General features: G+C 40.4%; 4 protein-coding genes across 5 annotated transcripts; 1 reads left to right on the forward strand and 3 right to left on the reverse strand.

Moving 5' to 3' along the window:
- Nucleotides 1-509: 509 nt before the first annotated feature.
- On the reverse strand, nt 510-1111 carry LOC123477475. Its single transcript, XM_045180835.1, has 2 exons — nt 888-1111; nt 510-810 (listed from the first exon to the last, which is right to left on the reverse strand). Exons 1-2 carry the CDS (start codon nt 1109-1111, stop codon nt 510-512), a joined length of 525 nt encoding a protein of 174 aa, XP_045036770.1.
- Nucleotides 1112-6760: 5649 nt separating this feature from the next.
- On the forward strand, nt 6761-8167 carry LOC123477461 (NADH dehydrogenase [ubiquinone] iron-sulfur protein 3, mitochondrial-like). 2 transcript variants are annotated; one of them, XM_045180826.1, is made up of 6 exons: nt 6761-6917; nt 6979-7065; nt 7237-7484; nt 7545-7657; nt 7715-7847; nt 7909-8167. In XM_045180826.1, exons 1-6 carry the CDS (start codon nt 6869-6871, stop codon nt 8080-8082), a joined length of 804 nt encoding a protein of 267 aa, XP_045036761.1. In that variant the 5' UTR covers nt 6761-6868; the 3' UTR covers nt 8083-8167. The 2 variants fall into 2 exon arrangements, with proteins under 2 accessions (XP_045036761.1, XP_045036760.1); XM_045180825.1 differs by having other exon boundaries at nt 6763-6923.
- LOC123477462 (ADP-ribosylation factor-like protein 2-binding protein) lies at nt 8078-9148 on the reverse strand. The gene is made up of 5 exons (XM_045180827.1): nt 8848-9148; nt 8598-8704; nt 8445-8530; nt 8299-8392; nt 8078-8239 (listed from the first exon to the last, which is right to left on the reverse strand). Exons 1-5 carry the CDS (start codon nt 8939-8941, stop codon nt 8186-8188), a joined length of 435 nt encoding a protein of 144 aa, XP_045036762.1. The 5' UTR covers nt 8942-9148; the 3' UTR covers nt 8078-8185.
- Nucleotides 9149-12056: 2908 nt separating this feature from the next.
- On the reverse strand, nt 12057-15169 carry LOC116936601. The gene is made up of 2 exons (XM_045180836.1): nt 14949-15169; nt 12057-13485 (listed from the first exon to the last, which is right to left on the reverse strand). The coding sequence occupies exons 1-2, from the start codon at nt 15167-15169 to the stop codon at nt 12057-12059; spliced, it is 1650 nt and encodes a 549-aa protein (XP_045036771.1).
- Nucleotides 15170-18942: the final 3773 nt, after the last annotated feature.

Raw genomic sequence — 18942 nt, forward strand, 5'->3', positions numbered from 1 at the left:
CATAATGGCACTAAAATTGCAAGCAGTTGTCCTACCAACAGTTGAAATTTTTTCTCAAGATGTCAACATTACTACAAACAAGAAACATACCTTCGTGGAACTTCCGCGAGAAAACACCTCTTCAATAGACATCATTAGTCAACTGCTTCATCGTAATGCTCAAGCCAGCCTTTCAACGGAAATGACCGGAGAGCAAATTCACAATCTCATCACTGAAACGAAAAAACAGAAAGAAACATCTTCTATACGCTACCCTTACGAATTGGTATCTGCAATCTCACTTATTGCCTTAGGGTTAATTGCCCTAGCATACAAATTGTATACACTCAGTGTACGCTTGGCCGTACATGAGCGATACGACAACCCTCCCCCGGAGACCGCGGGAGGGAGGAGCTAGAGATGCAAGAGGCGTAACCATTTTGTCATAACTGAAGAAAGAAAAAAGACTATTCAGATTGGAATATAAAAAAGTGTATTTTTTCAACAAGTTCACTCAAGAAGAATTTACATCACTCTTCGTTTAGTTGATCCTCGACATAGTCGAGGAGGGAAACTAAGCTATGGGAAAATTCCCGCAACAAGTGAAAATCTTCTGGCCCTGGGTGTTCCATGTCGAACGAAGTCAAAACGTCGTTCCAAGTCGAACGAGCGGCGAGACGGTTGTCCATTTCAGCCTGTGTTATTTCAGTGTAAAAATCGGTTTGATGCGGAGTTGGGTGGTAAATGTCTTCATCCGATTCAAACCACCAGAGAAGACGCGCATGCGTTAAAGAGAACAACTCGCGATACTTGGCGTATCCAGAATACTTGCTAAAACAATAAGGAAAAAAGAAAAACTTCTATTAAAAAAGAGCAAGAAGATTGAAAAAAGAAAATGTTTTCCTTACCTGAAGTAGTAATCGCCAAACCAAACAGTGCTTACAGATGGCGAAAAATTCAAGCGAGCACCAGTTCGTTGAACTTCCGCAAGCACCGTAAAGAAAAACACACGGTCACTTGAATGTAACCGGCTGTAGCGACTCCGATGATTATCAAACGTTGCGTCAACAAAACGCACAAGGGCGCACTCAAATACACGGAGATTCTCTAAAACATCAGAGTAAGTGAACATTTTACTGTGGAGGCTGAAAAAACACTGAACATGCAATCTGAAATAGTCTTCTTACTTTTATTCTTACTGTGATTCATCCTTTCTGATAATCTCTTATCAATGTTTACTTACGACCTTCATCGTAGCTTTGTTTCATTTCGCGCTATTACCTCTCTTCAGCTATTTTTTAATTACTCTAGAAAAAATCTTAAAGTTCTTATGATGTTTCCAGTTTCCCACCTTTTATCATGTTGTCCCACTTTCCATGCTATTTTGTAGTACAGTCGGGTCGCCTGTCTTAAAGAAGGGGGACCTGTCGCGGGGAACAACAGCAGATGTCCCTATCTGTTCCTAGAAGCGTCAAACTCAAACGCTATGGTTACGAATGTTCTACTATCTGTTATGTTATCAGACATTTCTTCCTAAATAAGTAGAAGTTCCAGAATAGCTTTAGAATGTGCAGTAAAATCTATTAACCTTAGGGAGAGGGCGTAATTTCAAAGCTAGTATAAAACCCACTGTTTTTCCATTATTAGTCGCTCTCTCTTCCACTAAACTAGACGCTTAGCAAAAGTAAGGTTTCAATTCATTATTCATGTAATCATTGTATTCCCTTTTTCTGTGTTAAGAATAATACAAACGTTTTCAAGTCAAGTGTGACAATATTCTCCTCCTCCATCAGTTCTTAAGGTCTTTACCTTCTTGCCAGTTTCAGCCTCTACTTTCACATAGAAGTTCTTGAAGGCATTGGATACTTCAGATTTCTTCTTTAGAAGTTTTATCTCACACCAGCCCGAGAAATCATCCTTAAAGACAACGTAGTAGCGCTCCCCAATTGGTGTGGTGACTTGCATAGGACCGCACACGTCCGAATGAATCAACTCTCCAACACATCTGGTTTTGGTGCGTTTTGATGGAAAGGTGGTTCTACACATCTTGCCCTGTAGGCATCCGTGGCATTGAGCAGAGTGGAGTTGATCTTTAAAGAGCGCCAGCCCCTTCACACTTCCCATGGAGGCCATCTTGAGTAGGGATTGACTGTTTAGATGTCCAAAGCGTAGATGCCAAAGAGACAGGGGCTCAACTTCCACACCTTTGAGAACCCGTTCTGTCCTCCGGTAGCCCTCTGATGCTTTGATGTTCAGGTGATATAAGGCTTCCTTTCCTGATCGCCTTCCCTCCATGATGATTACGTTGTTGTGAGAGAAGGTTACAGTGTTGTTTGCAAAGTGAACTTCTACACCAGCATCAGTGGCTGACCCAATCGAGTAGAGATTGATGCCTAGGCCGGGGACAAGGAGCACTCCTCTCATGATTCTCTCAAGGGTAATTCCATTCACGGTGGCTTTCACAGACACGTCTCCTTGTCCTGCAACTGTGAGCTCTGATTCTCCAATTCTGGACACCATCCAGCGTTCTGGTCCAGCCGGAACAAAATTGACAAGAAGATCCTGGTTGCCTGTCATGTGTTGCGTTGCCCCTGAATCAGCAAACCACTCAGTGGGCTTGTCTATTCTCTCCGAGGTCGCAGCAGAATAGCTATATCCCCTATGTCTTCCGTGTTCCTCTCTCCTAGGATTTTTCCGACTACCATTGCCGTTGCCCTTGCGATGCTCCCGATCCTCTCGATAGCGATTGTTATTGCCGTAGTCACGGCCACCTCCACGGTCACGGCTGTCGCGATCATGCTCCTCACTCTTTTGGTTGTTGTCGCTCCGCCTCCATTCTCCATCTTCACCGTCCCACCTTCGTCTCTTTCTGCTACGGTCATCATCTTCTTCCTCCCTTTGTCTCTTTAATTTTCGTTTGTAGTCTCTACAGTTGGATCTTACATGACTTGTGTCATCACACTCCCAGCATGCCCGGACGGCTCTGCCCTTCTCTTTATTTTCATCTCGGGGTTTAAAGGACGTTGTGGGGTTCACTCTTTTGCTAAGCAGGGCATCCGATTCTTTCTCTTTCTCGCTCTCCTTGACTTCTTTTTCCATCTGGACAAGACGAGTAGTAAGGTTCCTCAGCGTCCTCTCAGCAGCGGCCGTGCTCTCCCATGCTGCTTTGAAGATCAGCTTCAAGATCGGTGGTAGCGACATGGTAGCCTTGGCAATGATTTGATCATCTAGGAGGACGATCCCGTTGATTGTTCTCAAGCGAGAAACGACGTGTTCGATTTCGGTGATGAACTCCACAACTGTCTGCCCAGGTAGGAACTTGCACCCATAGAACTGGCTCCATAGTAGAGGGGCACTATCAGCGGCAGATTCCGAGTATGCTGTCTCCATTTTCGTCCACATTTCTCGACCTGAGGTACAGGACACCAGCAGTCGTGACTTTTCCTCCTTGATGGACGAATAGATGATTCTCATGGCCAGGGTGTTTCTTCTTTCCCACGCACTGATGGCCGCTGCATTTGCGTTTTCCTGTAGAGAAACAACGGGATTCTTGAGTATGGCTGTCTCATCACACTTCCAGTGTGGAATTAAGCCAGGTAGGACTATAGGGGATCAGGTTGCATAATATCCAACAGGGCGTACTAGCTACACACTGAACTTGTTGCACATCGTTCCCCTAATAAATCGCACTAAAACCAACCCATATTGCAGTTTTCGTAGCAGACGACGAAAAATAAACGGAAACCCAGCACGAAAAAAAAACAAGCAAAAAAAACAAATGAAGGAGGTGCCCCGTACACCGTGCAGAAGCATAGGGAGAAAAAGGAGAGGTACAGTATCCTGCACAAAAATCCGTACAGCAATTTTAATTTTAACACCAATTTGTTGATGTTGGAATGAATATTTTCCATATTTTCTTTAAGAACTAGTTTCAATAGTTTGATTATTTACGTAATTACTAGTTTACTACTTATAAATCATTAATCATCAAACTATTTAAACCACTTCGTTGTCTGTGATTGAAACTCTGGAACTTCGCGCCCAATTTAGGCTTTATCCCGTATTGAGGTATGAGTACAGCGGTTCACGATTCATAATAAATGGGAGAGAAATTTTGAGAAAAGGGTGTATAGAGTAGGGATCGGCCCCGATTAGCCATAATCGGGTTAACCGCCCCGCCCCAGGAAAAGGCAATCGGGGCTGAATCGGGGTGCCATTTCGTCAGCCAGGGCGGGGCGGGGAAAAAATCGAGGTTAACCCGCTTGCCCCGACGCCATTTGCAAAAATGGCGCCTGAATTTAAACTACGAATTTGTGTCGGGTTTTTATCGGGGCAATTAGGGCGAGCTCCCCGATTTTCATCATAATAATCGATTTCGACTCAATCGATTATGTTTTTACGTCGGCAAAATGCACCCCGATTAGGGTCGGGGCCGATCCCTAGTATAGAGTAGTAAAACATCCTAGGTTGCATGTTCTCCACAAATACGAAAATCTCATTTGTGTCGAAGTTGGTCTGCTGCTGCTGCAGAGTCTTATGGAGAAACCCACTCCTTCACGTTAAAAAATAAGTTTTCATAACTATAGTTAAGATTTTCCCCCTTTTCTTCTACCCTTTTCCTTTTTTCATTTCCTATTTTTTTTTCTAGCCCCAGTTCTATCTGGTTTATTTTTATTTAACTATTGTTTGTGAATGGTTTGTAGCTCATCCCCTTGTAGCAGACGAATTTCTGATAGCAAATGAAATTCTTCGGCTAAAAGAGACGAGCAACTTACAAACAAAAATAAAATAAAAATAAAGTAGATAGAACTGGAGCTATAAAAAAATATTGGGAAATGAAAAAATGAATAGGGTACCCACTGCTAGGAAGAAAAGGGGTAAATCTAAATTATAGTTATAAAAACTTAATTTTTAACGTGAAGAAGATGGTTTCTCCATAAGACGCTGCAGCCGCAGCAGACCAACTTGGACACAAATGAGATTTTCGCATTTGTGGAAAACGCGCAACGCAGGATGTTTAATGCTCTATACAAAGAAGTGCTACACGTAATTAAGAAATAAAATTTAAAAAATTAAATGCAATTTTTTTCTCACAAACCCCGGGTGTGTGAAGAATCTGATCAGTAGGGAAATCAAAAAATTCATTAAAAAACTTGTCAAAAACACACGACACGAACCTGGAGGTAGTTACGAGCATCGCCTTTTGGCCAGTATAGGCGATCGTAGTCTTTCCATTCTTGGTCTGTGGTGATTAATTCAATTAACTACAAGAACAAGAACAAAATTTTTCATTAACATGATAATAAAACTTATATATTTTTAACAAACTACTTTTCTCTTTTTAACAACTCAATTGCCATATTGCTGTCAAACTAGCACACTTTTCATTTCAAAAATTTTATTTCCTTTTGTTTTATCTTTATTCGTGTGTTTATGTAACTATAACAAGTGTTAAAGCACGATATAATAGGAAAGGTACACTCTCGCGCTATCCCAGTCTCTTGGAAGAAACGGCGGGTGTTCAGTAAAGGGTCCCAAGATTCCCCGCCAGGTTCGCTAGTATAGGAGGCCCCTCGCCTCTCGGGGGTAAAGCAAAAATTGGGGTTTATCGTTCGTTATCTATAAAATTACCAATCAATGTGTCCAGAAATTGATTAAATTTAAGCTTAATTTAATTCCCTATCTTTAAATACCTAATTTATCTAGATTAGGCAATTATTTATATGTTAAATTTGTGATTGAAATTCACAATTTTTTGAAATTTGCGCCTTTCGCAACATTGCCTATTTCATTATATTAAACACGTTTGTCTTCTCTCTAGTGCAGCAACTTTTACACCTTTGTTAAAAATGGATATATTTAATAAATATTGACGATATTTCTAATGAATTCTGCACTAGAGAGAAGACAAACGTGTTTAATATAATGAAATAGGCAATGTTGCGAAAGGCGCAAATTTCAAAAAATTTTGAATTTCAATCACAAATTTAACATATAAATAATTGCTTATTCTAGATGAATTAGGTTTTTAAGGATAGGGAATTAAATAAAGCTTAAAGAAATCAATTTCTGGACACATTGATTGGTAATTTTATAGAAAACGAACGATAAACCCCAATTTTTACTATACCCCCGAGAGGCGAGGGGCCTCCTATACTAGCGAACCTGGCGGGGAATCTGGGTACCCTTTACTAAACACCCGCCGGTCTTGGGGATAGCCGATAGTGTACTGTACCCCTTTCCTATTATAGCGTGGTTAAAGTATTTTGGGGGTATTTTTAAACGAGGCTATAATTGCGAGCGCCAGATGGTGTCGTCGTAACCCTTGTTTTTTTGTCTGATTGGCAGTTACTACTTATAGAGTAATAGAATACTGGTGTAGCCACGCTTATGGCGGGCCCTCCCATTGCCTTTTTGGCCTGAAAGTCTTTCTGTCCCATAACGAAAGCGCCACAGCGGCTGTGTTGTGAACTTGTTATGTATTACGTTTTCGCTATGTTTTCGCTCATTTTCGTCGTCTGTACTTCAGAAAGTAAACAAAAAGTGGCTTAATTAATTAGTGTGAAAAAATGTATGTATAAACATATAGGTTGTTATAATAATAACAACCCTTAAAACTCAATTCATAGGTGGCAGTTACGGTTATGGGACACTTAAATCGATATCTTGCCTCATTTTCTCACAATCGATACGCGAAATTGGCAACAACTTTTGGGAAAAAATCCGAGAGGGGGAGTTAACATGGCCGTGGCTACACCAGTATTCTATTACTCTGCTACTTACTAGGGAACGCCTACCCGCCATAGGAGGTATTTGAGTTTACAGGCCTTAAGCATAAAGTAGGCTTTGGCTTGTGTTGGGATATTTTCCTAGCCAAGTAGTAAAACAAATGGCGGCTTCAGGACGTATTATTCGAGGAATTTCCTCGCTTTTTTCGCGTAAAGGTTGATAATTTAAATGATTCCTTTTGTGTTTTAGTACATCTTCTTGTTTTACCAGGAAAGTGCTGTTCTAGCTTCTTGCCTAGTAAATCACCAATCTTGTCTTCGAATGCAATTCTCCGGTATAACACTACGGAATCATCACGTATGTATTTTGTGAAAATTATAAATTCATAATAATGTGTCTATAAGAATAGTATCTTGTGCTGCCATATATGAACATAATTTTTTTTTATTACTGCATGTTTGTCATTCATTTAATCTTTACTATCTTACTATCTGTACCTGGCACAAAAAATATATTTAATTTTTACAGCAACCATCAAGAAAGTTGATGCTGTTGCGACCTCCAGTCTTATGGACTTCGGATTATATGTAGCAGAGTGTATGCCAAAGTATGTGCAGAAAGTGCAGATTGTTACTGGAAATGAATTGGAGGTTTTAGTTGCACCTGATGGAATTGTGCCTGTTCTTCATTTTCTGAAAGATCATCATCAATGTCAGTTTGCTAGCTTGGCTGATATTGGAGCCATGGATGTTCCTTCTCGGGAGAATAGATTTGAGGTATATTGTTTTGTTGCAATTTCTGCTTTCTCTATGTTCTTGTGATTCTCTATATTCTAGATAATTTATAATCTCCTGTCTCTACGGTTTAATTCTCGGATACGTGTCAAAAGTTACACAGATGAACTCACACCAGTTGACTCTTGCTATGAAGTTTTCAAAGCTGCTGACTGGTATTATTTATATTTTCAATGCAAGAATGAAACAAACATGCTAATATGATTTTAAAGGTATGAAAGAGAAATATGGGACATGTATGGAGTTTTTTTTGCAAACCATCCTGATTTGCGACGAATTCTGACTGATTACGGATTCGAAGGGCATCCTTTCCGCAAGGATTTCCCTCTCACTGGATACGTTGAAGTATGGAATAGTAATTAGTTTGTTTTTACACATCCGCATATTCACGACGTGTTTCTTATAGGTGCGTTACGATGACGAAGTTAAGCGCGTCGTTGTTGAGCCTGTAGAATTGGCGCAAGAGTTCAGGAAATTTGATCTTTCAAGCCCATGGGAGACGTTTCCCAACCTTCGAACGCTTCCGGCTGGTACTGAGGAAGACCTGAAAGCTACCCAAACTGGTCCAGCAAAGCAATAATGAAAATGATTTATTGTGCTTCTTTTGACAAGAGTGGTTTTAGTTGGTGTACAAATAATAAATACAGTAACGCCCTGTAAGAGAAGCATTGCAATTCGTTCGATTAGTCGGGAGAAATCTTGAAGCCGCTGAGTAGAAGGTTGTCTATATTTCGGCTCTAAAGGAAACAATACGTTGTATACATTATGGTTTTACTTTTTGATTCAATCATATTACCTTTTTAAAATCAACCATCATCGCTTTGAACGAAAAGAAATCGATGCATTCGCGCAGCATGTCGAATACTTCTCCATCAAGAACTGGCTGATGGCTGAACATAAATTTAGAATATTGAAGTTAACATGCACAAAGAAATTAATTACTTTAGTTCTATACAGAACTCTTTCATAGAAAAATTTGGAATCATTTGCTTCAATTTTTGCTCAAGATATTTTTCAGCCAACTGTGCCTAGGGAATCAGTAGATTTGTATTTTTAGTAACTAACACTGTGCTGATAGCTCAATCGACTACCCACATAATCCTGAAATATGCTGGTATAGATTAGCTTATTCTCTTCCTTATCATCAAACATTATGCAATGTTTGGTTATGAAGTTGTGCTGAATTTTCATGAATTCTTCACCTAAGGTAGAAAGTAAGACAAAATAAATGGACAAAGAAATCCAATAACAAAAAATTAAAGTGACAAACACAAAAATTTATTATAGCAGTTTTACATGTGATTCTTTATAAAACTTAAATGAGTTCTACTGGTCTATTACTTACTTATTATTATTTCCTCAATACAGCCAATGCACCGATCAAATTTCACAAATTTCGGATCTACTGATTCAATATCTTCGTGACTAGATGTATCCATTGAGATAAAGAACACAATCGACTAAACATTGACTTTGAATAAAAAAATTTAGAACAGATCTTTATGTCACTCCTGCAACATGGTCGCACACATCTAGATGATGGTGATGGCAAAGCTGCATCGCTAATTTTTCCTATTGGGCCGCGTATACTTATAATCTAGCTGACAGTTATCGTCTAGATGAGTTTACTAATAAGGCCACTATTATTGTGGTATCCCAGCAACAGTATCAGACGAAAGTCCACATATTATGAAAATGGCATCCAATAGTACAGCAATATAATAATATTGACCTGTCTGAGGCACCAAATTATGCTAAAGAGAAAGGAAATAAATAAAAAAATGGCAGTATCCTAATATTCCTTACTTTTAGTTAGACACTTATAATTAGCATAGAAAGATTCGTCTTAATTAGACGAATTTAACCATACAGTTTATGGGGGTGCAAATGATGTCTTGAGGTAGTAAATCCACTTTGAAAATATTCATTAACCGTAGCTTCCCCACGCGTCTGGCGGGGAAATACCCGCGTACCCCACGCCAATTTTCCCCTTTTTCCCCTGAGGCGTAGGGGAAATTTTACCCAAAAATTTAAAATTTTTCGGAGTCTAGATGTATACCTATCTGAATTTGAACACGGATCGTCCAAGTTGAACACTGCACGCACTACCGTAAAGCTACAAGTCAGTACAAAATGTTGAAAATTGTTGTCGTATAAACGCAACATATTATTTTCACGCTAAATTTTTGGATATAGACATTTTAGAATACTAAAATGTAAACAGTGTTCTGTGACGTTGTGGTTATAGCTCCCGCCGTTGATATAACAACGTGTCATGCATGGTTCAATTCTCATAAATAAATAAACATTTTATCGATAAAAATGTGAAAATGGTGTTTGATGGAACATCATCTTCATGTGACTGACCGTGAGTAAACTTGATGACCTTTACGTGAAGTGGAAGAAGAAATGGAAGAACTGCGGGGGTAGAGTGGTAGAATGGTGGGTGTTAGGTCGGAGGTGAGGGAGGGAAAGAGAATGCAAAAATGGTATAACGCCAAAGGGCAATATTGGAATTGGTGTGAAAGTGTATTGATTACAATACATTCAATTTAGCGCGCAAAAAATAAGATTGGTAATGATATTACACATTAGTCTAAGATAAAACCGTCTGGTAGCTTTACGGTAGTGCGTGCAGTGTGCGACTCGGACTTTCCGTGTTCAAATTCAGATAGATCCATATCTAGACTTCGAGAAATTTTAAATATTTGTGTAAAATTTCCACTCAGGGGAAAAAGGGGAAAATTGGCGTGGGGTACGCGGGTATTTCCCCGCCAGACGCGTGGGGAAGCTATGGTTAATGAATATTTTCAAAGTGGATTTACTACCTCAAGACATCATTTGCACCCTATAAACTAAGTATGGTTAAATTTATCTAATTAAGACGAATCTTTCTATGCTAATTATAAGTTTCTATCGAAAAGTTAAGGATATTAGGATACTGCAGCCATTTTTGTTTATCGAAGGTTGTAGATCTAATTGTACCAAAGATATTACGACCGATATGCCAAAACCTGGTTCCATGGTTAAGCTTAAACGTACCGTAAAATGAATGATTTCCTACAAACTCAAGTAGCCGAACATAAGGCCCAAAGTGTATTTACGCGAATTCACCCACCATTATGCCAGCTTTTAAATTAATAGACGAGTTATTAGTTGCCTAAAAATAATTCCACTTATTGAAAAAGATAGCCAAGAAAATTCTCTATAAAATACCATAAAATGAGCAGCATTTATGTTAATCTAGTATAAAAATCAAAGAAAAAGACAAAAATTTTTCCGGTACAAGCAAAATACCAATTTTTTTTTCATTCAAAAACTTAACAAAAACCAATGAGTTTTAGTGTAAAAGAACCGCGTGGACTAGAACTCTAGAAATATATAAAAATTAAATTAATACATGAAAAAAAAATCTCTTTGACTGAATTTGTTTTTGAAAGCAAATCGCCTATATCCAGTACAGAGTTAGCAGACATTTTCGTTGTAGAAAAACAAATATCAATTTTTCGGATTTTTCTGAATATTATTTTTTCGTTTTAATTTTTATACATTTCAAAAGTTCTAGTCAACGCGGTCATTTTGCACTAAAATTCATTTGTTTCTGTTAAGTTTTTGAATGTAAGAATAATTTTCAAAAAAGTTTTTTAAAACGTTTTTTAGGTGCCTTCTGGTCAAAATTTTGTTTTTCTCATATTTTTAGCTAAGATTTTAATAAATGATGCTCGTTTTCTGGTATTACACAGAGAATTTTAATAGCTATATTTTCAATAAGTGGAATTTTTTTTGTGTAAGTAATTACCCGTATATTAATTTAAATGCTGGCATAATAGTAGGAAAATTCTTGTAAATGCCCTTAAGGCCTTCCATATGTCCATAAGCATCATCTAGTTGAAATTGAACACTCAGTCGATAAACATCATCTAATTGGAAGTCAAGACTTAGCCGATAAGCATCATCTAGTTGATAGCCGTCGTATAGTAAGGGTGCGTTTTATCGTCAACTTTTGAGCTCGAGAAATAGTTGGGTCACCATCAATACTGGAAACTGAATGAGAATAACAAATTTCAAACACTTAAATTGATAAATTGCTCGAGGTCGCATAGCGACCGAAGAGCAATTGAGATTGCTTTCAAAGAAGTGAGACCTTAACCATAAGTGTTGACACTTTGTATTCAGCCGCTCTTAACGCAAAACAAACAAAAGAAAGACGATCGAGGCCCCTTCGGCGCTACTTCCCCCTCGATGCCTTAGACCTTTTCGGCCAAAATAATAAAGCTTCTTCTTCTTGAAAAAAGGAAAAAAATATATATATATATATGTGTGGGCATCCGCGACCGGCCGATTAATTATTGTTGCGGGAACCGTGGTAACCACGTCCTCTGGAAAGAAAAAGAAAAAAAAAACGATTTAGTTCAGGAGTGGGAGGGTGGGAACCTTAACTATGGTTAAGGTCTCACTTCTTTGAAAGCAATCTCAATTGCTCTTCGGTCGCTATGCGACCTCGAGCAATTTATCAATCGCATAAAAATTGCTTGACCTTAACCATAAGTGAATTTAAAGCTCATCTCTATTGGCTTCTCCGTCAAGAATGACCTCTCCAAATGCCTCCTTATTTATTGGGCGGTTGTAGTGTCTAGAAAATACACTCTCGGATGCCCAACTACCAGTCCGCAAAATTGATTCGATCGAAAGGCCGGCGCTCATGGCTTTCGAAGCCGATGCCCCACGCGTAGAGTGGGCGGAATAAATAGTTGTGTCAACTCCCGCCTCTGAAGATAAGAGCTTAATCCAGCGCCCAATAGTAGATGCACCGATAGGCGGATGGGGCGACCTAAGACCTAAAATCAAGCTGGAATTCGTTGATTCGTTTCTAAAATCTCTCGTTACGAAAATGTAACGTTCCAAGCATGAGACCGGACAAATTAAAGGCGACGAATTAAGGCGATTTAAGGAAGAAACCTGTAGGCAGCCTTTACGATGTGACTTCCTCAGTCGGCCAAGAGCGAATTTAACAACCGGCCCGGAAAAGACGATCGATTTAAAATCGATGGCCGCGATCTCCGATACCCTGAAAAGAGAAGTCAAGGCGAGAAGCATTACCAATTTAGATGATAGGCTTTTGAGCGATAGGGAGGTGTCTGGACCGAGACCTTCCAGATAAGATAAAACCGAGCCTATATCCCAGAAGGAGTTATATCTGGGCTTAAGAGGGTTAGAATTAAAAATGCCTAGCATAAGTTTTATAACCAAAGGGTGTTTACCCACGTCATATCCTTCGATCTTATCAAGGGTAGCCGAGAGCATAGATCGAGAAACATTAATCGACCTATATGCCTTACCCTCGTCGTGCAAATCGGAAAGAAAATCGAGGACGACGGTTAAAGAAGCAGACAAGGGATGTTGATCCCGTTGAGCGCACCAACAGACCCAACCGTTCCATGAGCTCTGGTAGCAAGCTGATGTGGTCTCACGGTTACTTTCCACGAGCAGCTGGACCACTTGCTCCGAAAAGCCGCTGTCTTTGAAGCGTTTCCGGACAATATCCAAACGGCTAACAGGAGGGATCCCCGTTCCAGAAGAGGGTGAGGGTTTCCCAATGGGTCCGATAGCAATGCTATCTCTGGACAAATGATTCGGGGGGGCTGCCAGGCTAGTTCCATGATAGTCGGCCACCACGGTTGCGCTTGCCAAACCGGTGCCACTAGAATTAATTCGGCCTCTTCCTTCATGATCTTTGTCAGACATCTGGCGATCATGTTGAAGGGGGGAAATGCATATCCCCTCCGATTGGTCCAGCTCAGGGAAAATGCATCGACTGCCACTGCTTCCGGCTGAGGCTTCCAGCTGACAAACCGATCCAGTTGTCGATTCCATGTCGAGGCAAATAAGTCTATCTCTGGCTCCCAGAGGGCCAAAATCCACTGGAACGTCGATTCCTGGAGTTTCCAATCGCTGGACTCGTTCCGAATTCTCGATGGCTGATCTACAAGAACATTTAGAACCCCGGGTAGGTGTATTGCTTCGATCGAAAGTTGGCGCTTCTCGCACCAATCGACAATGCCCGCCGAGATGGCGCTGAGAGCTGGAGATTTAGTTCCGCCCGACTTATTAATATAATGCACCGCCGTAAAATTGTCTAACATAAGACGGACTGATAGGTTGGAGACTTGACTGGTGAAGGATTTTAAACCATTAAGAACCCGCCAAAAGTTCCAACTCATTAATGTGCCTGTTCTTATCCCGAAGAGTCCACGGACCTCTTGATGAAACCTCATTCAATACTGCCCCCCAACCTGAAAGCGACGCATCCGAAAATATTGTGAGATCGTGGTCTGTCGCCGACATCAGTCTGCCGTTAGACTCTCTCACGTTGGCTATCCACCAAGACAGATTCTGTCTCGAATTTTGGTCCAAAACGATAGTCGAATTAAGCGAGCGCCCCGATTGTTTATAACTTTCAATGTATTGCGACTGAAGGTCTCTATAGTGCGATTGGGCGAATGGAATTGCTTTTATCGCCCAGCCAAGATTACCTAAAATCTTGGCGATTTCTCTTAGGGAAACTGAAACCCGTTCCAAGGCTTTCCCACAAAGATCAATGATTTTCGCAGTTTTCTCGGGGCGGAGAGAAAGAGACAGAGACTTCGAGTCTATAATGAACCCTAAGTACTCAATGTCTTGTTTAGGTGTGCCCACTGATTTTTCTAAATTTATAAGAAAACCACAATTTTCCAAAATGGACACCGCAAAAAAATAATCTCTCCCTTCCCCTTCCGCGTTTGAATTTAATATGAGAATATCGTCTAGGTAAATTATCAAACGAAGGCCTTGTCTCCGCAAAAAGGTTACAATTGGTTTCAAAATTTTGGTGAAAATCCAAGGTTCAGAGGAAAGACCGAAGGCTAGGCATCAAAATTGATACAAAACGCCCCCCAAAGTATTCTAAAGAATTTCTTATCCTCCGGGTGGATGGGAACGGTGAGATAAGTGTCCTTCAAATCGATTTTAACAAAAAAATCATTGTGGCGGATCAATTCTTGAAGCGAGCCGATGCCTTCCATTTTAAAATGTTCCGGTTTAACAAATTTATTTAAGGATTTTAAGTTTACAATAGGTCGAAATCCGCCTGAACGTTTGGGTATAACAAATAGGCCGCTTATGAATCCTTCTGTAGGTCTGAAGATTGGTTCAATAGCGCCCTTTTCTAACAAATTTTTTACTTCCCTGTCACAGATCTCTGACTGAATTTCTCCCATTTTCATATTACGGCCTGCGACTGTTTGAAAGGGAGGGCTAATAAAATCAATTTTTACGCCTACCCCTACACTCGATAAGATCCAGGGGTCTTTAGATAGGGACTTCCAAAAATCAACAAAAAGACATAGCCTGGCGCCCACTATGACAGAATCCAAAACAAATAAAGGAACAGAGGAGTCTGACACATACCGATTGTTGCTGAAGCTGTTGTTCCTAGCTGCTCCACCTCTGTTGTATGCGCCGTTGTTGAAACTTCCACCGTAATGCCCGCCGTGGCTGCTACCGTTGCGTTGGAAACCGTTAGACGCTCCTCTAGCGCTGATGCCATTCACGTGTCCTCGAGACGAAGAAGGGGCACTGCCACGGCTGATGATCCTGAGCTGTTGGTCATCCCTGGCTTCTTTCACCATCCCTTTGATGAAGGTCCTCCCAAAAAGCGACCCGCATTGGCGAGTCTTAAAACGGTTTGGTTCGGACAGAAGCGAAACAAATTTAGGGTCTGAAATTTTCAAAAGATTCTCCCGTCGGCTGGCCGTGATGTGGTGAAAGGTGTGGCCCCATAAGCGCAACGCAGTATCAACCGCATTGGCCATAAGTTACCCTCTGAATTCCTCCTTCTCGGACATCTTCTCCCGTAAAAAGAGGAGTGGTCGGGCTACATCAAGAACTTTGTATTGTTCCGCTCTGAGAGATTTCTCATTTGCTTCCGCCTTGGACAGTTCTGGGCCTTTGATGTTAGGATCCTTAAAACGACGGGCCATTGAGCTATCGAGCTGGGGACATTTCCACTCAAAAGAAGAATTAATGAAATTAGAACTAAAACTCTCCCGAAGCTGCTTCGCTTCTGTTGGTTTCAGCGACGAAGTCATCCAACTTCTAAACTCCCTCATGCTCTTGCGGCACACCGAGAAATTCGTTAGTGGTGTAGGAGACGGGCTTCGTGCATGAGGAGTACGGCTGCGATCGCGGTTCTGGTCCCGTTCCTGGCTACGACGTTCTCTGGGACGCCGGTCTCTATCGCGTTGTCGAGCCTCTTTATCACGTTGCCGAGCCTCTTCATCACGCTGACGAGCCTCCTCTTCACGCTGCCGCCTGCCACCGACTTCCTGCTGGGCATCGCCAACAACCTGTCTCTGTAAATCGTAACTGCCGCAAATCCACCTGCCGACGATAGTCGGATGACGATGATGTACGATGATTCTCATGACCGCGGCTTCGCCTGGAAGCTTCACCACTAGAACTTGAATTTGAACTGCTAGAGCTTGAGCTAGGGCTCGACATGACTGCGTTGCGTAAGAGCTGAAAAGAGTCTGAGGCATCGAGGGGGCAGTAGCGCCGAAGGGGCCTCGATCGTATTTCTTTTGTTTGTTTTGCGTTAAGAGCGGCTGAATACAAAGTATCAACACTTATGGTTAAGGTCGAGCAATTTGTATGCAATTTGCTTTTAGGAGGACGATTGAAGTGGACAATTTTAGTACACAAAAGTCACCGAACCAACCATTGCTCACAGAGTTCTGTGCACCTTTTGTTAACTCTTTTGATGCTGCAATAGTTGTCCCAGTAATGTTGTCATGAGATTCCATTAGATGTAAGGAACTAAGTAGTAATGTCAGGAACAAATGGGCAGCATTCTTTTCCTCTTGACCACATAAGTTCTGGAATTGAATATAGACAAGGGATGTTGATGGAACTTATTTCTTCCAAATAACGAGCCCTTGCAACTGGATCCGACCTTGTTGATGAATATTGAACTCATATCAAAAACTATTTACACTCGCACAAACAACAACGATAACAATCACAACAATCACTTTTTTCAAACCACTGACGTTTACAGGGGAAAAACTCACTTCTAAGTAGGGATCGGCCCCGACCCTAATCAGGGCGCATTTTGCCAATTGGGTTTCGAAATTCGGGGCTCAGGGCGGGGCGTTTGGGGCTCGGGGTGAAAATTTTTGAACCCCGATCCCAATCGGGGTTGTATCGGGGTGCCTAATCGTGGATGAAACCCCGATTGCAATCAATCTATCGACGTCAAACATAATCGATCAAGTTGAAATCGATCATTATGATGAAAATCGGGGAGCTCGCCCCGGTTGCCCTGATAAAAACTCAACCCAAATTCGCAGTTTCAAATCAGACGCCATTTTTGCCAATGGCGTCGGGGCAAGCGGGTTAACCTAGATTTTTGCTCCACCCCGCCCCTGCTGGTGAAATAGCAACCCGATTCCGCCCCGATTACATTTTCCCTGGGCGGGGCGGGGCAGTAACCCGATTATGGCTAATCGGGGCCAATCCCTACTTCTAAGATGGTGGCGTACTTTGCACAGAGTCCCCTAATACCAATTCACGATCTGGCAACCGTGTATTTCGACGAAAAACCCCTAAACAGAGTCCTTAGTACCATTTTTGCACAAACAATTCAGCTAAAGTGAATTTTAGTATTTTAAAAAGTCCATTTTTGCGTGAATTTGTATTTTAAATTCACTTCAGCTGAATTTTCAAATTCATCTGTCCCACCTGTTTTTTTCACTTCAGCTGAATAGAGGTCCGGACCTCAATTCAGTTCCTCAATTCACTATACACCCTTCTAGGTTTTGGCTCCTCCTCCTCTATTTGTTGCAACGTAGTACAAAAAGCAGACGAAATAAACAAATAAATTTCAGGTGAATTTGAGATAAATTGTGTTTCATCTAAATTTAATTCAGCAAAATCCATTTTTGCATGAATTTTATTCACTTCAGTTGAAAAACAGCTGAAGTGAATTATTGCGCAAAAATGCGCCTCTTAACTAAAATCCCAATACCGATGCAAGTTTGATTGCAATCGTGAAATGTAATGATGAAAATATTACTTAGTGGACACAAAACTTTTTCAAAGAGGTGATTTTTCACATTAACTGGAATTCTTTAACTAAAAGTTAAGGATTCTAAGATACTCTTAATTAAAAAACACAAGGAAACCCTGTTTTTCATAAGACGCTTCAGCCGCAGCAGACCAATTTGGACACAAATGAGACTTTTGCATTTGTGGAAAACGCACAACGTAGGATGTTTTACTGCTCTATTGAACCCCGCGTTTCAATTGGCTTCATCCTCCCCTACGAAGTCAGTACAAAACAAAAAGTATCAGGCACGATTCCCGCAATGATCGTTATATTTTAGAAAGAATGATGACGATTCGGAAATCTGTATTAAAATTTAGATTAAAAAAACAACGGTGATTTTGATATTTTAAAATTAATTATTTCGCATGAATCAAATCAAAGATCACAAAATTTAAAATGATTTAAATCAAAATCAAAATCATGAAAAAATGATTTAAATCACGATTTAAATCATTTGTGATTTAAATCGCAATAGATTTTGACAACAATGGTTGTTGCCAGGTAACGCATCAACGCCATAGGAGGTATTCGAGTTTACCGACCTTAAGCAATAAGAAGGCCTTGGCTCCTACGAGAGAATTAATGAAAGCACAGACTACGAAGTAAAGACATAGACTATTATAACTTAAGGACGGGATTCTTCGACAATTCCTATGTCAGCCATGTATTTTTTAAAATATTTTTAATTAAATTAATTTCAAAAAATAATTTTTGACTTACCAAATTTCCATATATTGAAAATTCACCCGAAGCGATATTAATTATTTTCTATTAGAAAATAGAGAAATTAAGCGGGCCACCGGTGCCATCTAGGAGCCAAAATTATAACCCATTGCTTTTTTGTATCCACAATTTTGAAATGATCATTACCGTAATTTTCGATTGTTCACAAATAGATGTTCGAAAAACAAAAATGTTTGGCCTTTTCTCTTTCTTATTGCAAATTCGTCCACAAAATCTGCGCAAAGAAGCAAACGAAATGATATCACACGTTTAGCAGCAAATAACGCAAAAATGAAACCTGGTCAGTAGTAATACAGCTCAAATAGTAAATACAACAAAGTAAGTGAATATCTATTTTTACTAGCCACAATAATGAACTGTTGAAATCTACAGCACTGAGATTGGAGTTCTGTGTGTGTTTATGTTTACGGATGGTTCAAGGTCCTGTCAACTTGGCTTGATTTGTGGTTGATAGATGGCACCGGTGGTCTGCCCTTTTCCCCCTCCTTCTAAAATTAAAATCACAATATCTTCTTAAAGGAAATGCTTGATAAATAAAAAATTACGTGGTTA

This window comes from Daphnia magna, unplaced genomic scaffold (genome assembly GCF_020631705.1).
Source record: "Daphnia magna isolate NIES unplaced genomic scaffold, ASM2063170v1.1 Dm_contigs066, whole genome shotgun sequence".
Classification (NCBI taxonomy): Eukaryota; Metazoa; Arthropoda; class Branchiopoda; order Diplostraca; family Daphniidae; genus Daphnia; species Daphnia magna.

Coding starts and splice junctions, on each gene's coding strand:
- LOC123477462 (XM_045180827.1), bottom strand. CDS start 8,941: ATGGATACATCTAGTCACGAAGATATTGAATCAGTAGATCCGAAATTT. Junction 8,531..8,597: donor CCAGCATATTTCAGGATTAT/GTGGGTAGTCGA, acceptor CTGATTCCCTAG/GCACAGTTGGCTGAAAAATA. Junction 8,240..8,298: donor TGATGGTTGATTTTAAAAAG/GTAATATGATTG, acceptor TGTTTCCTTTAG/AGCCGAAATATAGACAACCT.
- LOC116936601 (XM_045180836.1), bottom strand. CDS start 15,169: ATGGTGAAAGAAGCCAGGGATGACCAACAGCTCAGGATCATCAGCCGT. Junction 13,486..14,948: donor AACAGCTTCAGCAACAATCG/GTATGTGTCAGA, acceptor ATGTTCTTGTAG/ATCAGCCATCGAGAATTCGG.
- LOC123477461 (XM_045180825.1), top strand. CDS start 6,869: ATGGCGGCTTCAGGACGTATTATTCGAGGAATTTCCTCGCTTTTTTCG. Junction 6,924..6,978: donor CTCGCTTTTTTCGCGTAAAG/GTTGATAATTTA, acceptor TTGTTTTACCAG/GAAAGTGCTGTTCTAGCTTC. Junction 7,658..7,714: donor GTTTTCAAAGCTGCTGACTG/GTATTATTTATA, acceptor ATGATTTTAAAG/GTATGAAAGAGAAATATGGG.
- LOC123477475 (XM_045180835.1), bottom strand. CDS start 1,111: ATGTTCACTTACTCTGATGTTTTAGAGAATCTCCGTGTATTTGAGTGC. Junction 811..887: donor TTTGGCGATTACTACTTCAG/GTAAGGAAAACA, acceptor TTATTGTTTTAG/CAAGTATTCTGGATACGCCA.